Source organism: Mustela lutreola, chromosome 8 (genome assembly GCF_030435805.1).
Source record: "Mustela lutreola isolate mMusLut2 chromosome 8, mMusLut2.pri, whole genome shotgun sequence".
Taxonomy (NCBI): domain Eukaryota; kingdom Metazoa; phylum Chordata; class Mammalia; order Carnivora; family Mustelidae; genus Mustela; species Mustela lutreola.
Genome location: NC_081297.1, coordinates 137,848,599 through 137,874,049, shown reverse-complemented (window position 1 = coordinate 137,874,049; position 25,451 = coordinate 137,848,599). Strand labels below are relative to the sequence as shown.

General features: G+C 52.3%; 1 protein-coding gene across 6 annotated transcripts in view; it reads left to right on the top strand.

The window, feature by feature from the left end:
• LARGE1 (LARGE xylosyl- and glucuronyltransferase 1) overlaps positions 1-25,451 on the top strand; it is a 526,862-nt gene that overhangs the window by 488,471 nt on the left and 12,940 nt on the right. For all 6 annotated transcript variants that reach the window (XM_059186798.1, XM_059186795.1, XM_059186796.1 and 3 more), the window contains one exon: positions 8,141-8,419. In XM_059186798.1, coding sequence (XP_059042781.1) covers positions 8,141-8,419 — 279 coding nt within the window. The remainder of the gene's footprint in view (positions 1-8,140; positions 8,420-25,451) is intronic.

The window sequence follows — 25,451 nt, the reverse complement described above, 5'->3', positions numbered from 1 at the left end:
GCAAAGTCTTTCTCTTCTTGGGGCCTCGGGTTCCGGATCTCCAGCATTCACATGACCACTCTGGAACTACTGTGTGAGCATCTATAACTGTAGTGTGCCGGGCTCTTGTGAGGCTGGGGATATTTATAAGAAGACCCTGCTTTTGCCTTCAAGGAGTAGAGAAAGCGTCTTCATGACTCGGTGTATTAGTTGTCTGCTGGAGCAGAACAGATTGCCACAGATTTAGTAGGTTCAATAACTTCGGTATCTTGCAGTTTGAGGGGTGTCCAGAGTCTGGCGGAGTGCTAGCAGGGTCTCCTGCTCAGCTCCCAGGACTACCATCAAGGTGTTGGCTGGGGGCTGTGATCTCACGGGAGTCAGGGGTCTCCGCTAAGCTCACTCGGCTTTTGGCAGAATTCAGTTGTAGGACCGAGGTCCCCGGTTCCTCGCTGCCTGGTGGCTGGGGTCTTTCTGAGCAACAGGAGGCCATCCTTAGGTCTTCGCCATGTGGTCCTCTGACGGCACAGCAGCTTCCCTCTTCAAAGCCAGCGGGAAACTCTCTGCAGTCTGTTCTATCCCGTGATCCACGGGAGCCGCATTCCGTCCCATTCCCGGGTCCGGCTCACACTCAAGGGTGGGGTTGGACGGGTGTGCATGCCACCGGGCAGCCGTTGTGAGGGCTACCTTGGAATGCAGCCTGCCACAGACAGGTAACAGGTTCTTACTCTAGACAGATGCTGTGGGAGGAGCCCCCAGCCCTGCTGGGCGGTGGAGAAAGGGAGAGACAGGGAGTGGGTCCAAGGGGAGATGTTGCAGCATTGAATTGGAGGCTCAGTAGACAGTTGGTAGGAAGCACACAGGGAGAGAACAGGAAGCATGCAGCATATTCAGGGAACAAAGAGCCCCCCCCACCCCGGCCTGCTGGGAACACACAGGCTCTGGTATGGTTACAGCTTAAGGCATGGGGGAGAAAGAGGGGGACAGATGGGATTACAGAGTGCAGTGGGGAAACCAGGGCGGATAGCCCCCCCACCAGTTCAGACTCATCAGTGAGGCTCCATAAAGGACTGAGCTAGACCAGAGCCCGGAGTCACCCCTAAACTTCTGTGTCCCTTTGACCTCTCACCCAGGCTTCGGTTCTGGTGCAGACACCCCCCCCCCACCCCCGAGCAGCACTTGAGCGAGTGACCTGGCCGCATCAGACCCCTCTTCCCATTTCTCTTCCCTTCCCCTCTATGCCATTTCAAATGAAAATAAATCCGGTCCTTGAGATTCATGCTGACTCATGGTTGAGATTAGTCTTCTCTTCTCCAGACAGCAGTGCAAGTGCCCCTCAGACCCCTCGAAATGGATTATCTGAAGCTCAGAGATTATAGTCTGCCCAGATGAGTGAGTTCCAGATAATTCCAGCTTCTCACCTCTTAGAGCACCCCTGGTTTTCCTTGGTCCCGTTCACGCCTCTTGTTTGTATGTTTCGTTTATTAACAAGATATGCTGAATCAGGGTTAGTGGCCAGTGGATACCTCCAAACTCAGGAGAAAGTGAAAGAGACAAATCCGACATACTTTCTAATCAGAATCAGGTGCCCTGACATTGAATAACTTGGACCCTGGAGTCAGGCACTGTGGGGTCTTGATGGCTCTGCCACTTCTTGGCTTTGACCTTCGGGCAGATCAGCTCTCCAAGCCTTGGTTTCCTCATCTCATAATCCGGGAATGGCAATGACAGTGGCTCCCCCCAAGGTTGTTGTCATGACCAGAAAAGTTCACGCATAGCTGGGACTGAGCCCCAACATACAGTCCGAGGCACCCTATCGTGTCATAACACCGTTGGCCCAAATCTTCATATTTGTGGTACAAAAGGCCACTAGAATCACAGAGAGCTCTGGGTTCAAATTCCACTGGCTCCCTTCCTCCTTGGCTGGTGATCGTGGGCAAGTCAGTAACACCTTTGGTTATCTTTCTCCTCATACAGAGAGTTAAAACCTATTTGCCCCCTAGCGTCCTGATCAGGTCAAATGAGAAGCGGTCTGGGAAAGCCCTTGGTACGTATTTGCATTCAGCGAATAGGTACAGATCTGAAAACCTTGACCGCACGTGGTCGGTATTTAGGAGAGGGAAAGCGATATAGGAAAAAGAAAAAAAAAATCTGGATTCAAAGTCTGGCGGCACCGCTTCCTCACTGTGTGGATTTGGGGCTAGTTACTCAGGCCTCTTGAGCCTCATCTGACCTACCTGTGAAGTGGCAATGATACCATCTGGGTCACAGATCAGTGTCTGGGTTTTTATAAAATTAGAGGTTCTAAAGTGCCAGCGAGTGGTAAGTCTTCAACACATTCTCGGTTCCCTTCCCTTGCTGCTTTTAATCTCTGTGCTAGCTATGGAATTTGCAATCTGGAATGCACAGCAATTAGAAAGGTTTTTAACTTATTAACATCCCAAATCCATCCTTCTGTATACAGTTGCCATCAATAAAGATCCTTTTATTGGGGCAAAACAGAGCCCCGCCTCCTGGTGCCGACTGGAAGCATCCTCCCAGCCGGCGAGGGCTGCAGGACCCTCGGCAGGACCTTCCGTCCCAACCCGCTTCAGAGAAAACCCTGGCCGCTCTCGCATCTGCCACGGACGATAAGCACAGAGGCCTTCGCTTCAAACCGCACACGTCCCCGGCATGGCAGGCACACAGTTGCCCCCCTAACGCGCTGTGACAAGTATTTCGATCCTGACAAAACCCCAGAGAGCCCAGGGACTTCCACACCCTAACGAGAGTGGCTTAGCGGGACATAATAAAAAATCATCGAGCCCTACCACAAGCTGGTGGAGACGGTAGGAATCCCTCCTTCCGCTCCATCCTACACGTCCAATTACAGTGCGGCAGGCTGACTGGTGCCTGTTGGATTGATTTTTAATTGAAAAAACATTTCGGGTGTGTTTGTAAACCTTTGAGTCAGAAGTAGGCCCTGCGTGAATGCCACAAAGAATTAGGGGAGCCAGTGTGCGGGCTCCCGTGCCTGGCTCTCTCTAGAATTCTATTCAGAAAGAAGGACAGCGGAGCTGGCTCCTCCCCCAGCACGCGGGAGACAGCGCTCCCATCCCAGCAGCTGCTGAGAACGGTTGATAGGGACAGGGGGTTGGGGAGGGCTGGCCAGGAGTGCTCTGGGTCACAGCGTCCTTGCCACCTGGCCGAGGGGCTCTTGCTCTCCTGCATTCCTTTGACAAAGTGCAACTCGAGAGACTCAAGTGGCTGATGGGCTCTGTTTTCTGTGAGTGGAGGGGTCATGGGGCCCACGCTTCAGATCACACAGGAGCATCTTAGAAATTCAAATTCTTGGTCCCACCCAGCCCTAGCCAACGGGGACCTTGGGAATCAGTGCTGGAGTGACCTTGGGCGTGCTTCAGTTTGGAAAAGCACCGTTCTAGAGAGTGACAGGGAACTTATTCTCCATGTAACAGCCCAGTGATCTTCTAAAACTCGATTTTCCTTGACTTACAGTGGGTGGGGTTATAGCCCAATACACCTATCATCGGCTGAAAATACACAAGTCAAAAATACACTTAATGCTCCTAACCTACCAAGCATCCTGGCTTAGCCTCGCCAACCTTAAACGTGCTCAGAACACTTACATCGCCCTCCAGCTGGGAAAATCATCTCAACACAAAGCCTGTTTTATAACAAAATGTTGACCATCTCACACAATTTATGGAATGCTTTACAGAAAGTGAGAAACAGAACGGCTGTCTGGGGGCAGCGTGATGGTTGGTGTATCTGTTGTTGAGCCCTGTGATCCCGGGACTGACCGGCATCACGAGGGAGCGTCCCGCCTGCATACGGATGGCCTGGGGGAGAAACGCAATTGCAAAACACAAAGCGCGGTGTCTCCAGAATGCACATCACTTTCGCACCATCTAAAGCTGAAAAATTGTTAAGTCAACCCATCGGAAGCTGGGGACCGTCTGAATCTAAGGTCACCATCTTTAAAATTCTCCAGTGATTTCTCATTGCAGTTAGAATGGTATTACGGCTAGGGCGCCTGGGTGGCTCAGTGGGTTAAAGCCTCTGCCTTCAGCTCGGGTCCTGGGATCAAGTCTCACATTGGGCTCTCTGCTCAGCAGGGAGCCTGCTCCCCACCCCCACCCTCTCTGTCTGCCTCTCTGCCTACTTGTGATCTCTGTCTGTCAAAAAAAAAAAAAAAAAAAAAAAAAAAAAAAAAAAAAAAAAGAATGGTACTACAGCGGTCCACTATGGCCTTCCTGCTCCCCAACATCTTCTGTCCTTCTGCCCCTCCTCACTCGCCTTGTCTTCCCTCTGTTCTTGCTTGAACGTGCTATACTCAGTTTCCCCAAGGGCTGCTCTGTCTCCTTGGAAAGCGTCTTGCCCAGACTTCCTCTGGGCTGGGTCCTTCTTCTTATATCCAAGTCTCAAATTTGGGACATGGCCTTCCCCAGCCAGCCCTCAGGGTTCCTCCTCCCTGCTTCCTGTTCCGCCCGCCTTTTTAACCCTCCGCCCCCTCGGAACATGTCACGGGTGGATCCGTGTCTTTTCCCTCCACCAGAAGGAAGCTCCAGAAGTTCAGGAACCTTGTCTTTTTCGTTCGTCCAAGGACCCAGCACATACACCTGCACATCGTAGATACGTAACAAGTATCTGTGGGATGCGTGCATGTTTGAAAGGCAGAACTAGAACCTAGGGAAGGAGTTACAGCTGCCATATGTTGAGTACCGGCTGCATAGCTCGCTTCGTGCCCGACACTTTATAGAGAAGCTTAGTTAAATGGGCTTGTCAGCAGGGGCAAGCCCCCCTCCCCCAACATGAGTACCGTTTAACACCTGTTTGTGTCCTGTGTGAAGCAGGTCACATGGCCATCCCAGAACCAGCAGGGGGGTATCCGCAGAGGCTGTAGACTGAGAGAGAGGAGTGATTTGTAGCCATTTTGTCATCTACGGAGCTATTACTGTCCACGCTGTGCATGCATAGAAATGGAAGCCCGAAGAACCATCATCTCTTGCTCGGGGATGCAGACACAGCTCAGAGTTCAAACCCAGTTCTCTCTGCCCCAAGAGCTCACCGTTGCACCTCCATACCATGCAATCCGCCTTGCTCTCATCAGCATCAGCTCCCTTGTAGGGAGGGAGCTCCCCATCCCAGCAGAGGCCGACGGGCCTTCTGGAATTCCTTCCGACCCAGTCTTGTAGGTTTCTGACTCGGCTGCCTCCCTGCCCGATCCCTTGTTCCTAGACAGAGTGCCCGAGCCTTCCTGGCTCAGCAGAACTCCCTGGGGTAACGCTGGCTCCTGTCTAGACCTTTCTGACATCTCTTTGGCCCTTCTGGAGCCTTTGCCCTCCTCTGGGCAGCATGAAGCTATAGTGGGCCCTCCGGGGACTCAGAGAAGAGCATGGGCCTATGGGTTGGGACCGTGAGTACTAGCACTCAGTCACCCAGTGCTCTTCAACAAGCCGTGCCCCGCTCCAAGGCTGAGCTTTTTCATCATCCCAATGGCATCATCCGACCAAGAAAACCTCTACAGTTCTTTCCAAACTGAAAATTCCGTCCTTTGAGGATTAACCTTTGTCTCTTGAAACCCTGCCCCTTGTCCCCCGTCCTTGCTGTGCGGCATAAGTTATTGTCCGGTGTAAGAGACCAGAGAGCGACTCAGCCCAGGACTGCCCATGGAAGGAGCCACACAGGGTGACCTTAGGGCACAGGTGTGGGGAGACACAGCCAGGAAAGGGGTTAAGAAAAGGGCGGGTCTTGGAGCCAGTTCCCCAGAGAGACTGAGGAGGAGGAGGAGGAGGAAGGAAGGCACAGAAGCTGACCCAAGGGAAGAACACATTCATGTCTGGGGAAACGGGCAGCGGAGACAAGATCCTTGGGGACACTTATCCCAGGCTGCCCTGTAGTTCATACAGAATACCGGTCTGGGGTCTGGGCATGGGGATCGGCCAGACGTGGTGTCAATCCAGCTGCCCCGCTGAGTAGCTACGTGACTTGAAAGAAGTCCCTTCACTTCCTCGAGCTTCCTTACCCGGAACCCAGTGACGAGAATCTCAAGTTCATGGAGTCAGCGTGAATGTTGACTGGTAACAGTGGAAATGCAGCCGGCACGGCAGCCTCCAAGCAGCAGAGAGGTGGTAGGGATGCACGCTGTTGCCCTCCCATTTGTATATGTTGTCCTCATTACGAGAAACCTCAGTCTGTCGCTGTTGTTCAGGTCCCGGCGGGAAGCTTGGTTTTGAGGAAAGAGAGGTCAGTAAGCTTGGGGCTGGTGGCAGCCCGGCAGGAGCGGCTGGGTCATCCTTACTTGTGGTTCGTGAAGGTTCCACGGGACATCTGGCCCCATTTCTGGGAAAGCCCACGTGGTCATGACATTTGCCACATCAGAGGCACCTGAGAATCATCGGTATCTGTGTCTCTGTTCTCACGTTATGCCCTTGGAAGAGCTTGGAGGAAGGGCTTGCTTCCCTTGCTTCCCTCTCGGAAAACTCAGACACAGACTCAGAATCCCAGGCAGCGGGGGCCCCACCGTGGGAACTGGCCTCTCTTCCCGCCGGACACCCGTGCCTCCCACCTGGGAGCTCTTACAGCCACACGTTCAAAGTCATTCCTTACCTTTCACTGCCCAGCACTCAAAGGATTTGTACGAGCAGCTGTCCCTTCCGAACGCACAGTCCCCTCCATTTCACAGATCGTGACAGTGAGGAGCAGATGGGACCACTCAGAACCCCAGATCCGCGGAGCCCGGCAGAGACCCGGGCCTGCGGCAGAAGCCGCACGCGGACTCCGGGGAAAGCACGCCTTATGGAGAAGGCAGACAGCCTCTTAGAGAACTGGCTCCGGTCAATTTGATTAGTACGTGTTATAAAGTAGGAGACATGGAGGGCATTTTCCCCTGATGAACATCTTAAACCTCCTTCATGAAAGAGGAAGCAACTCCTGGCAGGAGCAAATCACAGAATTACTGAGAGGAAACTCTGAAAGTCCATCGAGAAAGCCATTGACAGAAGATAGGTGTGCCCGTTTTTCTTTTGTTTAGAAGCAGGGAAATGCATGGAATCTATTTCCTGGTAATTGTCCGAATAAAGTGGGCATTCCTACCAGGAGACCGTTGATTGTGTACCTCTTGCTGGGCAGGGGAAAAATTGAAATAGGCTTTTGCTGTTTCTTAACCATAGATCTGATCTGTCAGGCACTTCTAATGCCTTTGGAGGGAAAAGAAAAAATCTTCATAGATTTTCTGTTGAAGCATTTTTGTAGAATCCTCTCCATGGGAAGCACCTTTTGTTGTTTTTTTTTTTTCCTCTGGGCTTACTTCTTCTCCCCCCGCCATAATCCTTGGCACGATGCCTGTCCTAGAGCCTCGCAAAATTGGCCGGGACCCTGGGGCCGAAAGGGCTGTGACAAATGAAGATAGCATCACGCCGGGCGCACTTTTGTCCCCAGCGACCGTGCCAAACGCCCAGCATGTGTTTCTTCTCACTGTCTCCAAGGCCCCGTCTTTGTGCTCATCTGTACAGGTCTGGTCCCCGTCCAAGGATCCAAGCTGACCGGACATCTGGCTCCCCAGTTTCTCCACCAGGGAAACGAGGGAAATGACAGCCGTGCACCGGGTTGTTGGGGGAGTCCTGGAAAGGGTCCGGTGCACCGTTAATGAGCTGATGATCATAGTTACCATCGCTCGTGTTTTAATGCTTCTTGTAACGTAGGGCCTCGGTTGGGTTAGATCTTCTGTGGCTGGTTGCTGCCTTAGCAGAGCCCTGCAGGGGCTTTATGTCTTTGCTGAGAGAGGAGGAGAGGCATTAGGTGTTGTGACCCGGGAGGGGACCCTCACATCCCTTAATGTAATCATCCCCACCCCGGTGCAAAGAGGAGTCTGAGAGGAGAAGGCTTCCCGTGGGATGCGACTCTGTCAGTACCCCCACCTTCATCTGGAAGCAGATAAAACAAGAACCAGCCAGGTAAGTGCTTACGCCGATTTCAGAGATAAAGGAACTGAGCTTTGGGGATTGGCCCCCGGCACGCAGTGATGGATGGATGTTGGAGCAGGGACTTGGACTTGGAGGGGGCTGACCAGGTGTGTGTGGCAGTGGCGTTCACCCTGGGAGGCTGGGTGAATCTCGCGTGGCCCGGGTCCCCACGGCTGGCTCAGCTTTCCTGTCTCCTGCAGGCTCCAGATGCTCGAGGCCATCTGCAAGCACTGGGAGGGACCCATCAGCCTGGCCCTCTACCTGTCGGACGCCGAGGCCCAGCAGTTCCTCCGCTACGCGCAGGGCTCCGAGGTGCTCATGAGCCGCCACAATGTGGCCTACCACATCGTGTACAAGGAGGGCCAGTTCTACCCCGTGAACCTGCTGCGCAACGTGGCCATGAAGCACGTGGGCACGCCCTACATGTTCCTGTCTGACATCGACTTCCTGCCCATGTATGGGCTCTATGAGTACCTCAGGTGAGGGCCCAGGGGACGCTGGCTCGGGCAGTGCTGGGACCAGAACGCTCCCCGGGATCGTCCTCCTGTCCCTGTCTTCCCTCTTAAAGATGGGGCAGCGGGGACCCGGTTGGGGAGGGCGGGGAGGGGACCCGTCTGCATCCACCCAGAGAGAGAGCGCTGCCCGCCGGGTTCGGCAGGGCCATTGGGCAATCTGGTGTCCTTGTTTTCCTGACTAACAGGCCAGAACCCCACTTTGCATACCGAAAAGTTAGAAGCTGCGTGTGGCCTCAGACGTGGCTCTTCCGCTCCTGGTCTAATGCTCTCTAGCTGCTAGGGAAACATGTCGTCCCTCTCCCGGTTTTGGATCAGATGACCTGCATCTAACCATTCTAGAAAGATCACTGCCTATTCTGTAAAACAAAGCAATGTGACAGTGAAGGCCAGCGTTTATATTGAAGTGCCTTCTGTGTGCCAGGCACGGTTCTGAGTGCCCGACTAGCAGGAGTTCGTTCCCACCCCCGCGGTCCCTGGGCCATGCGCTATGATGGTCCTCGTTTCCCGGATGGGAGTGTGTGGGGCTGTGAGCCCACAGTTACACACAGACTCATGTAGGGGCCGGGCTCAGCCAGTCCGACTGCAGGGCTGTGGGCTGAGTCGCCATCCCGGTGGCCTCGGTGACTCTCCAGTGACCGGTCCCAGCTCTGCTGACGTGGCGGGGCCGGCGTCCAGCGGCTGGACAAGACATTTTGCGCGTGGAAGGCCGGATGGCTGCATGGGGAATAGCATTTGTTATGGTTCAACAACCAGTCTGGGCTGAGAGGGACTGCTGAATTCATGCAGCCCGGAAGTCCCCATGTGGCTAAACTAAAGTCACAAGTTGTAACTCGAACTGTAAATGGTCAGGCTTCCCCTACCCCCATCCTTTATTGCTGGCATCTGTCGGCCTGAATTCTCTCTGCTGCCGGTGGTGCTCGCCTGGATCCCGGTACTGGGAGAGGTGATTTGTGCTTATTAATCATCCTGCCGGAGCCACACGTCAGTCCCAGAAGGCAGGCAGGGCTCCCCCTTTTACTGTGGGCAACAGCGAGGCCCGGAGCAGCAGAGCCCCCCACTCAAGTCCCCACGGCTATGCTCCAGGAGTGGAAGCAGAGTCCTGGCCCGCAGGCACCCAGCTCCGTACTTGCCTGGCTGCTCTGGGGTTACAGACCGTCCCCACAGGGCAGGAGTAACATTCTTTCTCTCCCGCTCTCTTGCCCTCCCTCCCTTTGCGTGTGTGTGTCTGTGTGTCTGTGTCTCTCAGTCTTTCTCTTACTGTCTCTGTTGCTCTCACTCTTAAAAAAGATCCTCCTCCCAAAGAGTTTAAACCTTTTGTCCCAAAGCTACAGCACAGGTGCCATTTAAGTCCCTCCCCGCCCTGCTCCTCGGAGCAAGGGAAAGCAGCGTGCATCTCTGTCCACATTTTGGCACCGGGCCTCTTTCCAGGGTTATCTTGGGATTTCCTAACTCCAGTCCCTGCCCTGTGAGCAGGAGGAGCCCCTTGCAGCCTCTCTCGTCCATGACGTTGGGGCAGCATGCTTCTTGGTCAGGGAGGATGGGAAGTGTCTTCCCAAAGAGCATGGCCTGCGCTGCCCCAACTCCTGGTGTGGTCACAGGGCTCTGGCCAGCGATCTGTCCTCCAGCTCCTGCTCCCGCTGCAGCGGGGCGTTGGAATGCCAGTGTGTGTGGTGAGGGTGCCCCCGTGTGGCCAGACTGTGCTTTTGGCACCTGATTCCTGGAGATTCCCAAGCCCCCACAGCCTGCAGCATCACAAGCTCTGGGAGTCCCCATGCAAGGATGGGAGGGGGTTCCCAAAGGAACAAATGGTGGGGGCCACCCTCCACCAAGAAAAGAGAGGCTTGAGGATCAAACCGAGGCCCAGGCCTCTTCACCTAAGGGGCTCTTCTGTAGGAGCCCCCGAGGGGCCTTCCTTCCAAGGAGTTGGCAGTGAACCAGCCCTCTCCTCAGAGTCTGTGGTCTGAACCCCACGTCCAAGCCCTCTTTTATTATTTTACCTCCTGGGTCTAATGTAAAAAAACATCACACAGGAACAGATTGTTTCTATGTTCTAGTCCTATGTTTTATTGATCAAAGATGCTATTAATCTCTAATCAAGACCTTACTGAGGAGGCGCTAACCAGCGGTGCCGGTAATTAACATGTTCTTAACACAGACTCACCGGGGGCTTGGTCAGCCTTTGCCCCTTGTTATAGGAGGGTGCGCAGTTCCCCTCGGGGGGTTCGAAACATTGCACATTGCTCCCAGAACACTACTGCTCTTCACAGTCCCTACAGAAGTCCAGAGACCCTACCTTGCCTGGGAAGAAAAGATCTTGTCCAGTCTTTTTTTTTTTAAGTTTTTCATTATAATTCCTGTATCATTAACCTATGGTGTCATATTAGTTCAGGTGTATGACATAGTGACTCAGCACTTCCATATGTCACCAGGCGCTCATCACGGCAGGGACCCTCCTTCATCCCCATCACCTGTTTCATCCATCCCTCCCCCACCCCCACCCCCCACCCCCCGGTAACCAGCAGTCCATTCTCTACAGTTCAGAGTCGATTTCTTGAAATCTCTCTCTCTGTTTGTGTTTAACTTTGCTCATTTGTTTGGTTTCTTGAATTGCACATGAATGAAATCATACGGTCTGTCTTTCACTGACTGACTGACTTTGCTTAGCATGGTACCCTCTAGCTCCGTCCAGACCGCTGCAAATGGCAAGATCTCACTCTTTTTATGGCTGAGTAGTATTCCACTGTATATACACACCATAACTTCTTTATCTGTTGATCTCTTGATGGACACTTGGGCTGCTTCCATCACTTGGTTGTTGTAAATAATGCAGCTGTAAATATCAGGGGACCTGTATCTCTTTGAACTAGTGATTTTGTATTTGGGGGGTAAATACCCAGTAGTGCGATTGCTGGGTCGTAGGGTAGCTCTGTTTTAACTTTCAGAGGAACCTCCATGCTGTTTTCCAGAGTGGCTGCACCAGCTTGCATTCCCACCTAACAGGGCACAAGGTTCCCCCTTTCTCCGCGTTCTCTCCAGCACCTGTTTCTTCTTGTGTTGTTGATTTTAGCCATTCTGACAGGTGTGTGATGACATCTCATTGTGGTTTTGATTTCCCCAATGGTGAGCATCGTTTCATGTGTCTGTTGGTCCTCTGGATGTCTCTTCGGAGAAATATCTATTTGTGTGTTTTGCCTATTTTTTAGTGTGGTTATTTGATCTTGGGGTGTCAAGGTGTATTGTCCAGTCTTTGTAAAGTACACATGTGGAAACAGACCAGAAGCCCTGACTTGCCCTGACTTGCCTATCTAGAACGAACAGACCTTGTAACTTTCCTGATTCTTCTTCTGTCCGATCCTTAGTACCCATTCGTCTTTTCTTTCATCTAGTGGGTAAACTTTTCTTTCTTTTCTTTTTTTTTTCTAATAGATAGGAGGGCTTCTTCTTTTTTTTTTTAAGATTTTATTTATTTATTTGACAGACAGAGATCACAAGTAGACAGAGAGGCAGGCAGAGAGAGAAGGAGAAGCGGGCTTCCTGCTGAGCAGAGAGCCTGATGCGGGCCTCGATCCCAGTACCCTGAGATCATGACCTGAGCCGAAGGCAGAGGCTTAACTCACTGAGCCACCCAGGTGCCCCCAGCGGGTAAACTTTCATAAGGTACCTGCTACTCGTTGTCACCGTATCTGTGAACCGCAAAGATAGGACTGGCGAATTCCAGTGCTTACAGACCAGCAGTAATGACAGTTCAGTAAAGATGCACATTCTTTAGGTTCTGCAATGGGGCGGGGGGTGTCCCTTCCCAGTGGGATCCACCTAGTCTGGGGGTGGGGTTGGGAGTGAGAAGAAGGGATGCCCTGAAGAAGACAGATCCAAGCGGAGGCTGAGTTGGAGTTGGCCGGTAGAGGTGGCATGTTCCAGGTGGAAGCAGCTGTCCGTTCCAGAGGTGCAGGGTGGCCGGGGTCTTGATGGAGAGAGCCGCGAGAGACGATGTGGACAGAAATGTCAGCTGGCGTGGGTCCCACAGGACTCCTGATAAATATATAGAGGAGTGTGAGGCAGGAGAGCCGTGGAGGAGCCCCAGGAGAATCGGCAGATCAGATGTTCCTTTTGGGAAGATGATTGTAGTTGCTTTGCGAAGGAGCAGAATCTCAGCAGGGCCAGAGCAAGGGGGAGAAACGAGGGGACTGTTGTGCTGATCCAGGCAAGAGGCAGGGAGGGTCTGATGCAGGGTCGGAAGCAGAAGGTTGGCAGGTAGATGGACCAGTGGGAGACTCGGCAGCTGAAGTCAGGAACTGTCTGCAGAGGTGTGTGGACTTTGAAAGGGAAGGTGGGAATCTCTCCCAAATGCTGCCACCTGACTCTTCTTGGCAAAGTCCGCACCCTGAAATCCGGCCTGCTTTGGCCCGCCTCTCACGCCGGCCGCCTCCTGCTCTGCTGTGTCCATGTCCTTCCTTGACAGAGCAGGCTTTCATGGCCTTGACTTTGAGTGTTACAGTGGACAGGACACTTGCTGAGACCCAGGACTCCTGTTCCCGCTCATGCTGTGTGCCGTAGTGAACTGTGTGACTTCCAGCAATTCTGTTTTCAGCCCGTTTCCTCATTATCAAGTGAAGAAATGATCTTATATCAGGAGTCATAAATGCAGATGCCCGGAGGGGTCAGAACCTTAGCCCAAAGCAACAAAAAAATGCTGAGTAGGAGTCTCTAGAGAGACTGTCGCTCCCATCTGAGGCTCTTAGCTTCTCTCCACGCCAAATGTGGCATGATAGCTTTGGGGGCAGTGGGTGGCAGGGCTAAGGTCTTCATATGTTTCTTTCTTTTTTTTAAGATTTTATTGATATATTTTAGAGGGTGGGAGAGTGTGCGACTGGGGATGCTAGGGAGGAGAGAGACAAGGACGAGCAAACCCTGTTGAGCATGGAGCCCGCAGCAGGCCTGGATCTCATGAGCCTGAGGTCATGACCCGAGCTGAAACCAAGGGTCGGATGCTTAACTGATGGAGCCACCCAGGTAACCCGGTCTCCGTATTTTTCGAAAGGAGCTGGATACTTGGATTTTTGTGTTTTGATTTTTAAGTCAACAAGTCATTTAAAAACAAAACAAAACACTCTCCAATCCCAGACCCATATTTCTTCAGGCTGAAGAGAACCTCCCAGCCCCGTCCTGTGCCAACAGTTTGTGACCTCTGACTTAGATAATTCCTAAGCACCAGAATTCTGAGAACAAGTAAGGACTAGGATTCTATCAGAAGCCCCAAAGAAGCTTGCACTGTCCTTTTCATATGAGGATAACCATATTGGCTTGCCATTGGCTTATGGAAAATTCTCTTCCAGCGAGTGGGATGAGTATGTTTCTGATCCAAACACTAAAATTGGATGTGCTTCGTGACCAGGAGTATATCGTTAGTCTAGGATGAGGTTACGGGTATGGTTTGCCATGAGTGTCGTAGACCCCAACAAGGCCTATGAACCCCTCTAGAGACCAACTTCTCCAGCAAAGATGCCCAACAAAATGCCATATCCAAATTCTGTTAAAATGGACATAATATCACAAATGCTGGTAGTTACAGTTTTTTGAGCCCTTAACTTGTGCCAGCTGCTTTGTAAAAATGGCCTCTGTGGTTCCACAGAGGTAACTCTGTGAGGTACCTGTTGGAGGTAACTGTTAGCACAGGTGGCCAAGCCAAGGCCCTGGCGAGGTTAAATATTTGTGTCAGAGGGGGCAAGTGGGCTGCCCCCCAGGACAGCCTGCTCGCTTCTGGAAGGGGCCAGATCACTCTCAAAACCCCAGGACATGGGAGCAGGCTGACGGGCAGCCCTCTCCCTGGACCCCCGCCCCCACAAACAATCATATTGCCCTTCCGGGGCGGGGGCACTTGCTTTCCCCGAACAGTTCAGCATCAGCGCTCCCTTGGTGGTTGCTCAGCAACCAGCTAATATTACAGCAAAAACAAACGGATCAATCGGAAAATAACGAAGTCAGATACTCGTGTGGACCCAGCTGCAGAGTTCCAGTAAAAGCTCTCCCCCACCCCTTCGCCGGTTTATTCTAAAGAACCGGCTTGTAGATGTGCGGCTGTCGCTCGATTCCAGAAACGTCAGGTGGGACTCGGCGGGGCGAGGCAGAACTGCTCCTGCATCCTGGGTCTGGTGCGCCTACCAAGCATGTGACTTGGGGCGACTCACTTAGTCTCTCCGGTCCTCTGTCTTCTCAGTTAATAAAGGGGCTCCTGAGAGCCTCCTGCAAGGGCATTGGAGGGACTCAACGGGAGTTAATTCTCTGTCCTGCTCACAACACTCAAAACTGGACCTCTTCACCTGGCCTCCCCGTCCCCCTAACCCCCTCCCATGCAAACTGCCAGCTTCAGGATAGCCAGGTCACTCCAGACCACCATCATGGCCTTTTTTCCTACAAAATGAGAAGCTGTAGACTTACGTTCATTGATTGAAAACCGTATGTAGTGAGCGCCTGTTACATGCCAGGCAGCGTGCCGCCTTGGGACGGGGCCGTCACCGGAGTCATTCAGACCTGCCTTTCAGTGCTGAGTACTCCTTACTCAGCATTTTGTTAACTTCCTGGGACTTTTTTTAAATTCGTGAGCTGGCGGTTGTGTTACTTCTTCCCTCTTAAGGTCCTGAGAAAATGAACTGTGATCACATCTGGACAGCAAAGGCACCCTGCCATGAATCGTGCCTCATTCATCTCTGTGACATTGTGCTGCTGGGACTCCCGTGAGCAGGACAAGCTGGCGGGTCCCTGCGCTCATGGGGTTTACATTCTAGGGGCCACTCTCAACTGTACGTGTTGCTGCCATTCTTGTTACCAATACAGAAATGGAGAGCAGAGATACAGAGCCACAGACTCATGGGTGGCCAGGGATGACCTCGGAAAGAGGCGGAGAGTTGGTGAAGCGCTTGAAGGACTAACAAGTGTAAAGGCATGAGGTATCTTGACATTTTTGAAGAATGTTCCAGAATGGCAGCGGAATCGAAGGTGGAGGGTAGGAACAGCTTCTCTCAGCTGGGACATTGCATAACCCGTGAGACTGAGCAGGCTTCCCAACTCTTGCACTCATCCTGCAGAATCTTCATCTTTGTTCAATGCCTGAAGCTTAAAACATAAATGTCACCTTTGCTTCCTGGGGGATACACATACCACCCTGCATGGAGACTATATTCTGACCGTGTACAGGAATGACAGACTTCAGTTTTATTCTGCTCCCTCCAGGATGGTGGCCATCCACCCTCCCCCATCAGATGTCCCCTGGCACACCCAGCTGCTCTGTAAACACTTGTTGAATGAGTCCCGAAATCTGAACAAGACCAGGTAGAGAGAACACCAGGCCCAGCCAACCGGCTGCCTTCCATGAACCCTGACTAGGTGGCATTTCCTCGGGCTAATTCATCATTTGAGTTCTGCTATCTCGATAACATTTCACATTTACTGAGCACATACTATGTGCCGAGCACTCTTACCAGCACTTTGCATGTGTCTTGTCATTTAACCTCTTATTAGAGACAAGGTGGTTTAGACGAAGTAGCCTGCCCTCAGGCATGGCTTTGCCTCATGGGCAACTCGCTTCTCCTGGGCTTATTTGAGATATTCTACACTTAACCTATTTATTGATCCCACTGCCTGATGGGCCCATCTCCACCGCCGTGACGGCCATGGCCATCACCGTGGGTCGTACTTGTCAAGTTCATTCCATGCACTGGAGAACTGTCTTGGCATCTGTGTGAGATGACCTGTTTAACCCTTACACCCCGCCACACACACCAAGCTGTCACTTGGTTTAAAGCACAAGCGGAGGGTGTCCAGGTGGGACCTGATTCCGAGCTGCCTGGCCCAGAGCTGTCCTCCTGACTTTGGGGGGACCGACTGCCCTCCCGTAACCCACCATCAGCACCTAGCACAGTGCCAGCATGCGGAATGTCCTCCTGCAGAAAGCGCAGCCCTTGAGAGTCATTAAGTAGAGGTGAGTCCGGATGCTGAGTTAGGGGAGGTGAGGCGTACAGAGTCCCTGGCACAGAGCATGGCCCCGTAATGGTAGCTGTCTCATGTTTTTAAACTTTGCCCCCAAACTCATTTTTAGCTTCTCTTTTTTCTGTAGCCCTCTCTGAGGGACAGGTTCTCTCTCTGGATATGTTAATGCCATCCATTTAGGAACCCTTAGATCTTACTGGGGCCCGGGCACCCTGCCCTGGCTCTCCAGAGGATTCTGCCCATCTCTGACCTCATCTGTTATGTGTATGATTTACTCTTGCACTCTCCATGGGGAGCCTTAGGCCCCTCACTTGCAAGTCTTTGCTATTGTCCCCACACACCTCCTGGAACTCTGTCCTCCAGGAGCTCCTTTCCTAGGCAACCGTATAGAATCTGAGCACACCCCATTACCTGCCTCCCAGCGATCAGCTCTGGTAACAGGTGCAGCAACTTTGCCTCCTGCCCACCCCTGCCCCAGGGAGGTTGCTGAGTCCTCGGAGGTGGTGTTCAGATGCTGCCCAGGCATACTGCTGGAAAGCCCTGCTTCTCTCTGGTGCTGTTGCAGCTAGGCAGTTTAAGGGGTGTGGGGGACAGCCAGAGACAGGGGCCTCTGTTAGCCTCCCTGAGACACACACACACACACACACACACACATGCACACGGATGCCTCCCTTGCCCCTCCCGGGTGGGTTACATCTGCGGCCACATTCACCCACTGCTCCTCACCACCAGCTGGCTCACCCACGGGTTCCGTTTGCACCCTGCCCACGCCCTCGTTCCAGGAGGAAGCTGAGATCAGAAAAGGGTGGTCTCAGATGTGTGCCTCAGCTTTCTTTCTTGGCAGGGGTCACCCCAACCCCGCCCATGGCACCCCAGCCCCGCCCACGTCCCCCCGGAGAACATGCCAGGAGAATACATGGGCGCAGCGGTCTGTGGAGGGGAGGAGGACTTGACAAGCGCCTTCTGTGCACCAGGGCCGTGCCAGGTGCTCCACATGTGGTCCCTTTTTCATGGCAACCCACTCAGGGCCCAGGCCCTTAGTTCCCATCATCCAAGTGGGACGATGGAAACATGGAAGGCGTGTTTTCTCCAAAGTCCTGTGGACTAAGTGGCCAGACTATAATTTCAACCCAGTTTTGGAAACTCGGTCATTTCCAAAGGACGACCTTCACCATACCGTCTTTGTCTCCGGGTGCCAACCCCACACTGACTCCTTCCTTCCCTGTGCATTCGTTGAGTGACTCCTGTAGGCTGGAGCCGGAAACCCAGCTCCAAACACAGTTCACCACTGACCTCAAGCCCGGTGGAGCCTACATGTACACATAGGCGGTCTGCATGATACTACCACTGCCATGTCCCGCCATCACCATGTGTGGAACAGTCCCAAAAGAACTGATCCCAAAGGCGATCTGGCCAGATATCCAGGGGATGGCATCAAAGCCAGCAGAGGGGGCAGGAGAGGAACCAGGAGCCAAGCTCCTGCTGCAGGCTGCACACAGAGCCTTAAGAGAAAGACTGAGTCTGTTCTGGGGTTTCTTAAACAGAGGTGCACTCCAGCACAAACTGCTGTTCTGCCTCCCACCCACTTTTTTTTTTTTTTAAGATTTTATTTATTTATTTGACAGAAAGAGAGACATCAAGAGAGGGAGCACAAGCTGGGGAAGTAGGAGAGGAAGAACAGGCTTTCTGCGGAGCAGGGAGCCCAATGTGGGGCTCCATCCCAGGACCCTGGGATCATGACCTGAGCCAAAGGCGGACGCTTAACGACCAAGCCCTCCAGGCGCCCCTCCCATCCACTTTTAATATAACTCTCACCTCTGTTCCCAGGAACTTATGAGAACCGCTTGGACTTCTTAGAGCTTGGCTTTGATTAAACAGCGTGCTCTCTGACCTTGGACTGGGCTCTGCCAGTCCGGGGCTCTGAGAGCTGATGGTCCTCCTCTCCTGGTTTTGTGACAGCAGCCTCAGGGCCTTCAGCCCGCGGTGCCCAGCAGTGTGTCCCTTGTCAGCCCTGGCCTTGGCCATTCATTGCATCTCTACAAATACCAGTTCAGCCCATTCTGTTATGGGAGCAGAAGTTCTCATGGACAGAGATCAAGGATCCGCCCACCCCTGCCAAAAGCATAGAGGCTACAGGAAGTGCCCAGATGGTAACCAGGACCACGAGGACTGATCTGAAAGCAGCTCCCTGATCCAAGCCGTAGCACGTGGGAAGACGCTCTCCAGAATTCTGGGATGGAGTTCTCCGGCGAAGGGTGGAGGGAGTGGTCTCAGCACCAAGGACAGAGGCGGTGAGGAGGATAGCAGGGACCAGTGTGCCACATTTGACAATGAGGGGACACTACTGACCTTGGTCAGATCCAGGGGTTCAGTGGCAGATTCCACTCATTTGAAAAAAGCAAATCACCATTGAACGAGGCCCAGGACAGCCAGTAGATCACTGCGCACATCTCTGCCTCTCCCGACACCATCTGTGTGCTGGCCTCTGACCACCTCGCTGCTGTGAGGCAGGACCTGCTGTGGAGATAAGTGTGTGATCTGTAGCCGCTGGCCCTGTCCCTCCTTTCTGGCCCCAAACCACTCTTCCATCAGCTGTGTTGACCCAAGGTGGATTCCAAGAGGCTCGTTGCTTCAGTTGCGTTAACAGACTTGACTCAGAGCCTGTGATGGATGATCTCTCCCAGTTATTTCTAAGCTGGTGCAGCCTTGACGAACAAAGCGATTGCCTTCTTCCCTTAAGGATGACGGTAGGATGATGGTGGGTGCCCCTGCCAGCTGGGTTAAAAGGCAAATTGCTGAACCTCTCGGGGGTCTCATGACTTTATCAGTAAACCCGGAAATACTAGAGCTTCTGTCACACGTGGCAATGATGAACGAAGTAAAGAAGATTAAAGAAGTAAAGCATCTGACATGCTTAAGGGGCTTGGTACTGAGTAGACATAAGCACCCTTTGTTACCATGTATTGACCACCAATGGTGTCCCAGGCATTTCTAAGAAATTTAGTTCCCCTAAATCCTGTGTGCTTTCTTTCCAAATATTTAGAACCCCTTCCACAGACCCCCGAACTCCTGCTGCTTAGAAAACGGTGGGGATCTCTGCTCCAGAAAGCAGAGAAGACACTCCTGTCTTCCTCCCTCCCTGCACTTTGAGCTCGGTCCAGACCAAGGTTCTGTCTGGATTCAGCTCTGCACTCCGTGCCTATGTCCGGTCTCATAAATAGCCATTAATGAGCATATTATCGTAGTTCTCTTAATAACCAAGTCCAAGAAATATTTATTATCAAGATAAGAAAACAAAAGCCCAGAGAGTTATGCAATTTGCCCACGATCACACAATTAGTGCGGCCCTTGAAGATAGGATCTCTGTCGTGTAAAAGATCACGCTCTGTTTCTTGCTCTTTGGCCTCCCTTGACATTGGCATTCCCCTGAGAGAGATTCGGCGCTCAAATCTGTGGAAGTGGTTTTAGTTGGCTCTTCTTGGACCATCAGACCTTTTGGCCACATGGAGGATGCCGTGATCGCACGTGGCTGCCACAGGGCCAGAATTGAAGAGCTTCGCGGTCACGGGTGTGGGTCCTGGTTCATCCCACCCCCTGCCCTTCCCCCACAAGTCTTCCTGGCACTGAAGCCTTGCGTCCACTGACCTTGGCCAGCCTGCCTGCCCTGTCCCTGTGGCTGCCCGGGTTTGCCCTCCCTCCGCCACCAACCCCCCGTCCCACACCTGAAATATAGACAGACTGAAAGAGGAGATCATTGCAAAACCATTTTTTTTGCAGTGGTTGCAAAAAATGGTTAGACTTAACTGTGCTTTCTCATTTTTATTTACATCAGAGGGAGATGATTTCTCTTATTTTGTTTCCCGGAAGTGACATCAAGTTGGGTTGCCAGTGTCCAAGCCCATGCCCATGAGAGAGGAGGTGTTCATTTCAGGGAATTCTGAATAGTAGAGAGGCAGGAGTCTGTTAAGCCTTTGCAGGAAACTGGCACATAACTCAAGTCCCGTTTTCAGGCAAGCGTGACTGTTTGTGGGACCCCAGAGCGGTCTAGCAGGGCAACATGCCCCCCCCCCCGGGCTCCCAGCCCATTGCTGAGAGGTTGGGAATTAGGAAGTTTGACTTATTTCATCTCCATGATGACCATGTGGGTCAATTCTGTCCAACCTCTAATCACATAAGGTGAAACTAAATGTTTTTTACAGCCAAGATAACTCGTGACAAGGTTGTATGCTTTTGCCGAGTAGAAGGTCCCGTTCCTTGGTCAGTGACCTTGGCCCCTGTGGCGTTCCTGCTTCCACTGTAGCCAGCCCCACCTCTGACTGCCAGTGGCACTCCCGATGGGGGATGCAGGACCAGTGTGGTGACAGGATCCCACTCCTGATGAACGATTTGACCCTGCTCTTACACTGACTTGATTCGTTTCTGCAGAACTAGGGGAATGCCTCTCCACATGGCCTTAGCCTCATGCCTACCCGCTAGCTGGTCTCAGCTGCTGCTTCAGGTCCTAGTTCCACATGTCTGTGATCAAGGAAGAAGCCGCATTGCCAAAATCCAGTGGTCAGCCTCTGCTTCTCATCTTGACTTCTCCGTGGCATCTGCCGATGGCCCCTCTGTTTCTTTCCTCTTGGCTTACTGAAGTGTGTGCCTGTCACCAGGTGGTTCTTCGACTTTAGGAGTCCCTCCCTGTAGTTCTCATCGGTGGCTGCCTCTCTTCTCCTCCTACCCTCGCTCGATGATGTCGTTCAGTCTCGTGGCTTTAAATGCACCTGCCACTGATCTTCAAAATATCCCCACCCAGCCCTGTCTCTTGACCTCAAAACTCGTCTGTCCGATGGTCTTCTCGTCTCTGCCTCGTTCTCTCAAGCATCTCAGGCAAACTGTTCTCAGGCAACCTAAGTCTCATCTTACCCAAAAAGCTCATGCCGGCATCTCATTTGATGGCCACTTCAGTCTTCCCCTGACGCAAGCCAAGAGCCTTGCGTCATCTCCTGTCCACTCTCACATCCCACACCCAGAGGGTAAGGAAATCCTGCTGGCTCTAGAACCAGGCCAGTTCTTTCCACCTTCATTCTGACCATCAAGGTCCACGCTAGCTCAGCCATAGCAGCCTGGGAGCCCCCTAACTGATCTCTTTGCTTCTACCCATGCAACGCAGCAGCCTGTTCCCAACACAGCAGCCAGAGGCATTCTTTAATACAGAAAGCAGCTCCTCTCCTTAGCTCGGGGTCCCCAGTGACTCCCTGTCTCACTAAGTAAAATCCCGAGACCTCTGTATTGGTCTCCTATGGCTGCTGTAACAAATTACCACAAATGTGGCCATTGAAAACAGCAGAAAACATTTTATCTCACAGCTCTGGAGGTCAGGATCGGAAACTGGTTTCACAGGGCTGAAATCATGGGGTCCACAGGCTGCGTTCTTTCTGGAGGCTCTACAGGAGAATGTTTCTTGCCCTCTGGCTCATCCACTTCTTTGACTCATGGCCACATCACCCCCAACTCTGCTTCCATTGTCCCTTCTCCTTCCTGACTCTGACCCTCCTGCCTCTCTCCTATCGAGACCCTTGGGATCCCTCAAATAACTCGGGATCATCTTGCCATCTCAGCACCCTCCATCACACCTGTAGAGTCCTACTTGCCATGGGAGGTTCCTTATCACCAGGTTTCCGGGATTAGGACATGGACAGCTTTGGAGGAGAGAACAGTGGCATTCTTTCGCTCCCCTCAACCTTCAGGGATCTACGAGACTTTCTATGGCCTGTAGCTCTCCCTCCCCGCCTGTCTCTCTGGCCTGGTTAGGGACTCTCCCTGTCCTTTATTGTGCTCTTGTCCTCCCTTAGGGCCTTCGCGCTGGCTGTTCCTTAGCTGAGAAAGCTCTTGGCCCGGATCGCGGCATGATTGCCCCCTCCCCTACTGCCTGCCCGTCTCCGTGAGGCCGACCTGCACCACCCCGTCTCGGACTGCAACCAGTTCCCCACCCTTGCCATTCCGCACACCCCAACCCAGCTCTGTTCTCCCTCCCAGAAATTCTGGCTTTCTGACATACTCTGTAATTCACTTACTGTTCTGGCTTCCTTCCGGAAATATCAGCCCCACGTGAACAGGAATTTCTGCCTGTTGTATTGACTGATGTCTCCCGAGTGCCCGTGCAGTGCCTGGCATGTGGCAGAGCGAGTGAGGAAACAAACAGGTGGAATCTTGGCCGGCGTTGGCACTGGACTTGGTGATCGGGTCGAGCCGGCGCCAGAGAGGATGAACGGGCAGTCATGATCACGGCCAGAGCACACAGAGTGCTTCTCTTCTGCTGGCCTGGGGATTGCTTGGCCCCAGACCCCCAGTGAAATCAATGCTGTTGTCGCCAGCCTCCATCATCACAGACTCGGAAAGCAGAAGAGAGAGGACAAGTAATCGGCCAGAAGGCGAACTAGGGCAGCCTGCGCCCTCGTCCCCACCCCTGAAGTCAGAAGAGGTCTGCCGCACGCCATTGTTCCTTACTTCTCTGAGATGCTTTCCTGAAATCTCATCATGTCTGGCACCTGGGCTGTTGCCTTGGTGACAGAGATCTGTCTCGAGGGCAGAGGATGGGGTGAAAAGGGTAGAGATGGAGGGAGGGGTGTGACTGTGTGTATATGGGGGTGGGGTGTGCCCTCACGACCCGCTGTCAGGATCAGTCTTGGGGATTGGTCATTCTCAACCCCGGGAAGCCCATCTTCCTCACAGCTGTGTCTTTGTGCTGTGTCTTTGACATAACGCTGAGCCCATGCGAGCCTCCAGTCAGCCCCTGGCCACCCCCTCGGTTGGTATCGGAATCCTCATTCACATTCTCTCCCTTACTTGTCACTTTTCCCAGGTGGGAGCCAAACATGTTATGAACTATTTGCACACTTGAGTAAGTGGAGGGGAGACATGCAGGAGGCCTGGGGGGCTGGAAGACAGACGCTGCCCAGTGCTCGGTCCCCCCTCTGGCCCCCAGTCAGCTCTACCTCCACCAGATTGGAGGGGCCAAACTTACTCTGCCTGGCGCGTCTGAATAGTTTCTGACATGAAGAAGGATCCAGAGAGCTGGGCTGGAGACTAAGATCTAATACACTGTTTCCATAGATAAGCAGGTTGGCAACAAAATCCTGCTCTGGTTGCAAGAGTCTGTTGCCTTTCTTGGCTCCTCTGCTCTCACCCATCTCCGGCAGCCGCCCCCACCCCATCCCCGTAAGCTGAGCCAGAAAGGGGAAGGGGTCATTTGTTAATCAGTTACGCTAAGTCAGGCACTGGATCAGGCTCTTCTAGAGCGACTGCTTTGCTTTATCCTTTCAGCAACCCTGGTTGATAAGGGTTATCATCTCCATTTTATAGCCGGGGAACCTGTAACCAAGAGAAGTTGAATATTGTGCCCAAGGTCATAAGAGAGTGGCAGGCAGGATTTTAACCCGGGGCCAGCAGGCTCCAAGTCATGTGTATTTGTTGTGCTCTCTGTTTTACCAGCGGGGGTCTGAAGTACTTCAGGTGAAATCTTCTCTTAAGAGTTCCTCAGTCCACAAATGTAGTAGTAGGTTGGGGATATTTTTGAAAGGGTCTTGGGCAACCAGGATTCTTCAGAGAAACAGAACCAGCAAGTGGAAAGTTCTTTTTAGGAACTGTGATGACTGACAATCCATAAGACAGGCTAGCAGGCTGGAAACTCAGGCAGGATTTTGATGTAACAGTCCAGAGGCAGAATCTCTTCTTTTTCAGGAAAGCTCAGAGTTGTTTCTGACATTCTTCCACTGATTAGATGCGGCCCACCCAGATTGTTGAGGGCAAGGGCTTTATTTAGAGTTAACTGTAAACATTAATTATAGCCACAAAATATTTCATGGCAATATTTAAAAGAGTGTTTGACCAAACAGCTGGCCCCCTGACCTAGCCAAGTTAACCCATAAAAGCAACCATCACAGGCTGAACCATCATACATATGGTACTTAATGTGTGCTGGGCATTGCACCAAGAACTTCCATGAGCTCATGTGCTTTTACTCACCAAAATGTTTAGCAAGATCATAAACTCTGAGACTCAGGATGGCTCAAGTGACTCTCTGGGAAGAGCCATAGAGTCAGAACTAGAAGCCAAATGTGTCTGATTGCTACTGCACCAGATTACTTTCCAGAATCTTCAGCATTAATAATCTAGATTTAGCATTCTAAAAGGATGCATGAAGGGACCCAAAGTCACTCAGCTTCTCCAGGCTGGCTGCAAAACTCACATCTCTTGACTCCTAGTCTAGCCAGTCTCCTGGGAGGATTCTGCATATGAAACACTCTGTCTCCTGCAGGACTCCCTTTCCAGATAAATGGTGGAGGTACATTGTGCATCCCTAGGTGGTCAGCAAAGCCCCAGCAAGGGAAGGTCATACCAACAGGAAACTGTGCAGAAGGGCCTGAGCTATATCGTTGCCAGCTCAATGAGCAGATGTGCTCGAAGTCAGTATCCTGAAACCATTTTTATTGCTGAAACGAGTTCATAATGAGATCCACTCAGGATATCAATATCCAAACCTCTTCGGACTGAATCTGAAATGGACCTATCTAGTGACAGATCCATCCTTGTGGCAGTCTGTGTTTTAGAGAGATTAAAGGGAATTTTAGAAGACACTCCAGGATCTGATGCTCTCTCTGCAGACAGAAATAAGACTTTTTAAAGCATGCTGCTTGCTTGGTCTACGTTCTGTGGGTCTTGCAAGATACCAGTCGGGGTGGTTTGGTTGCAAGCACCAGAGATCGGCAGTAGGCAGCTTCACTGAAATGAAAAGAAGTCAAAGGACCAATGGCCAAACAAAAAAAAAGAAAAGAAATTGAGTGGTATTTCTTATGGCAACAAAGTAGAATTTGGGAAACTGATACTTGAGACCGTAATTAACCCGGGCAGCTCTGGGCCCCTCTGCAGCCGAAGTTCAGAAGCCTCTAGAGTGCTGCCTGACATTAACGCATGTCAGCCCTTTGGTTTCCAGTCTCAGCATCTCTGTTCAGATTTCCAGGAGTGAGGAACT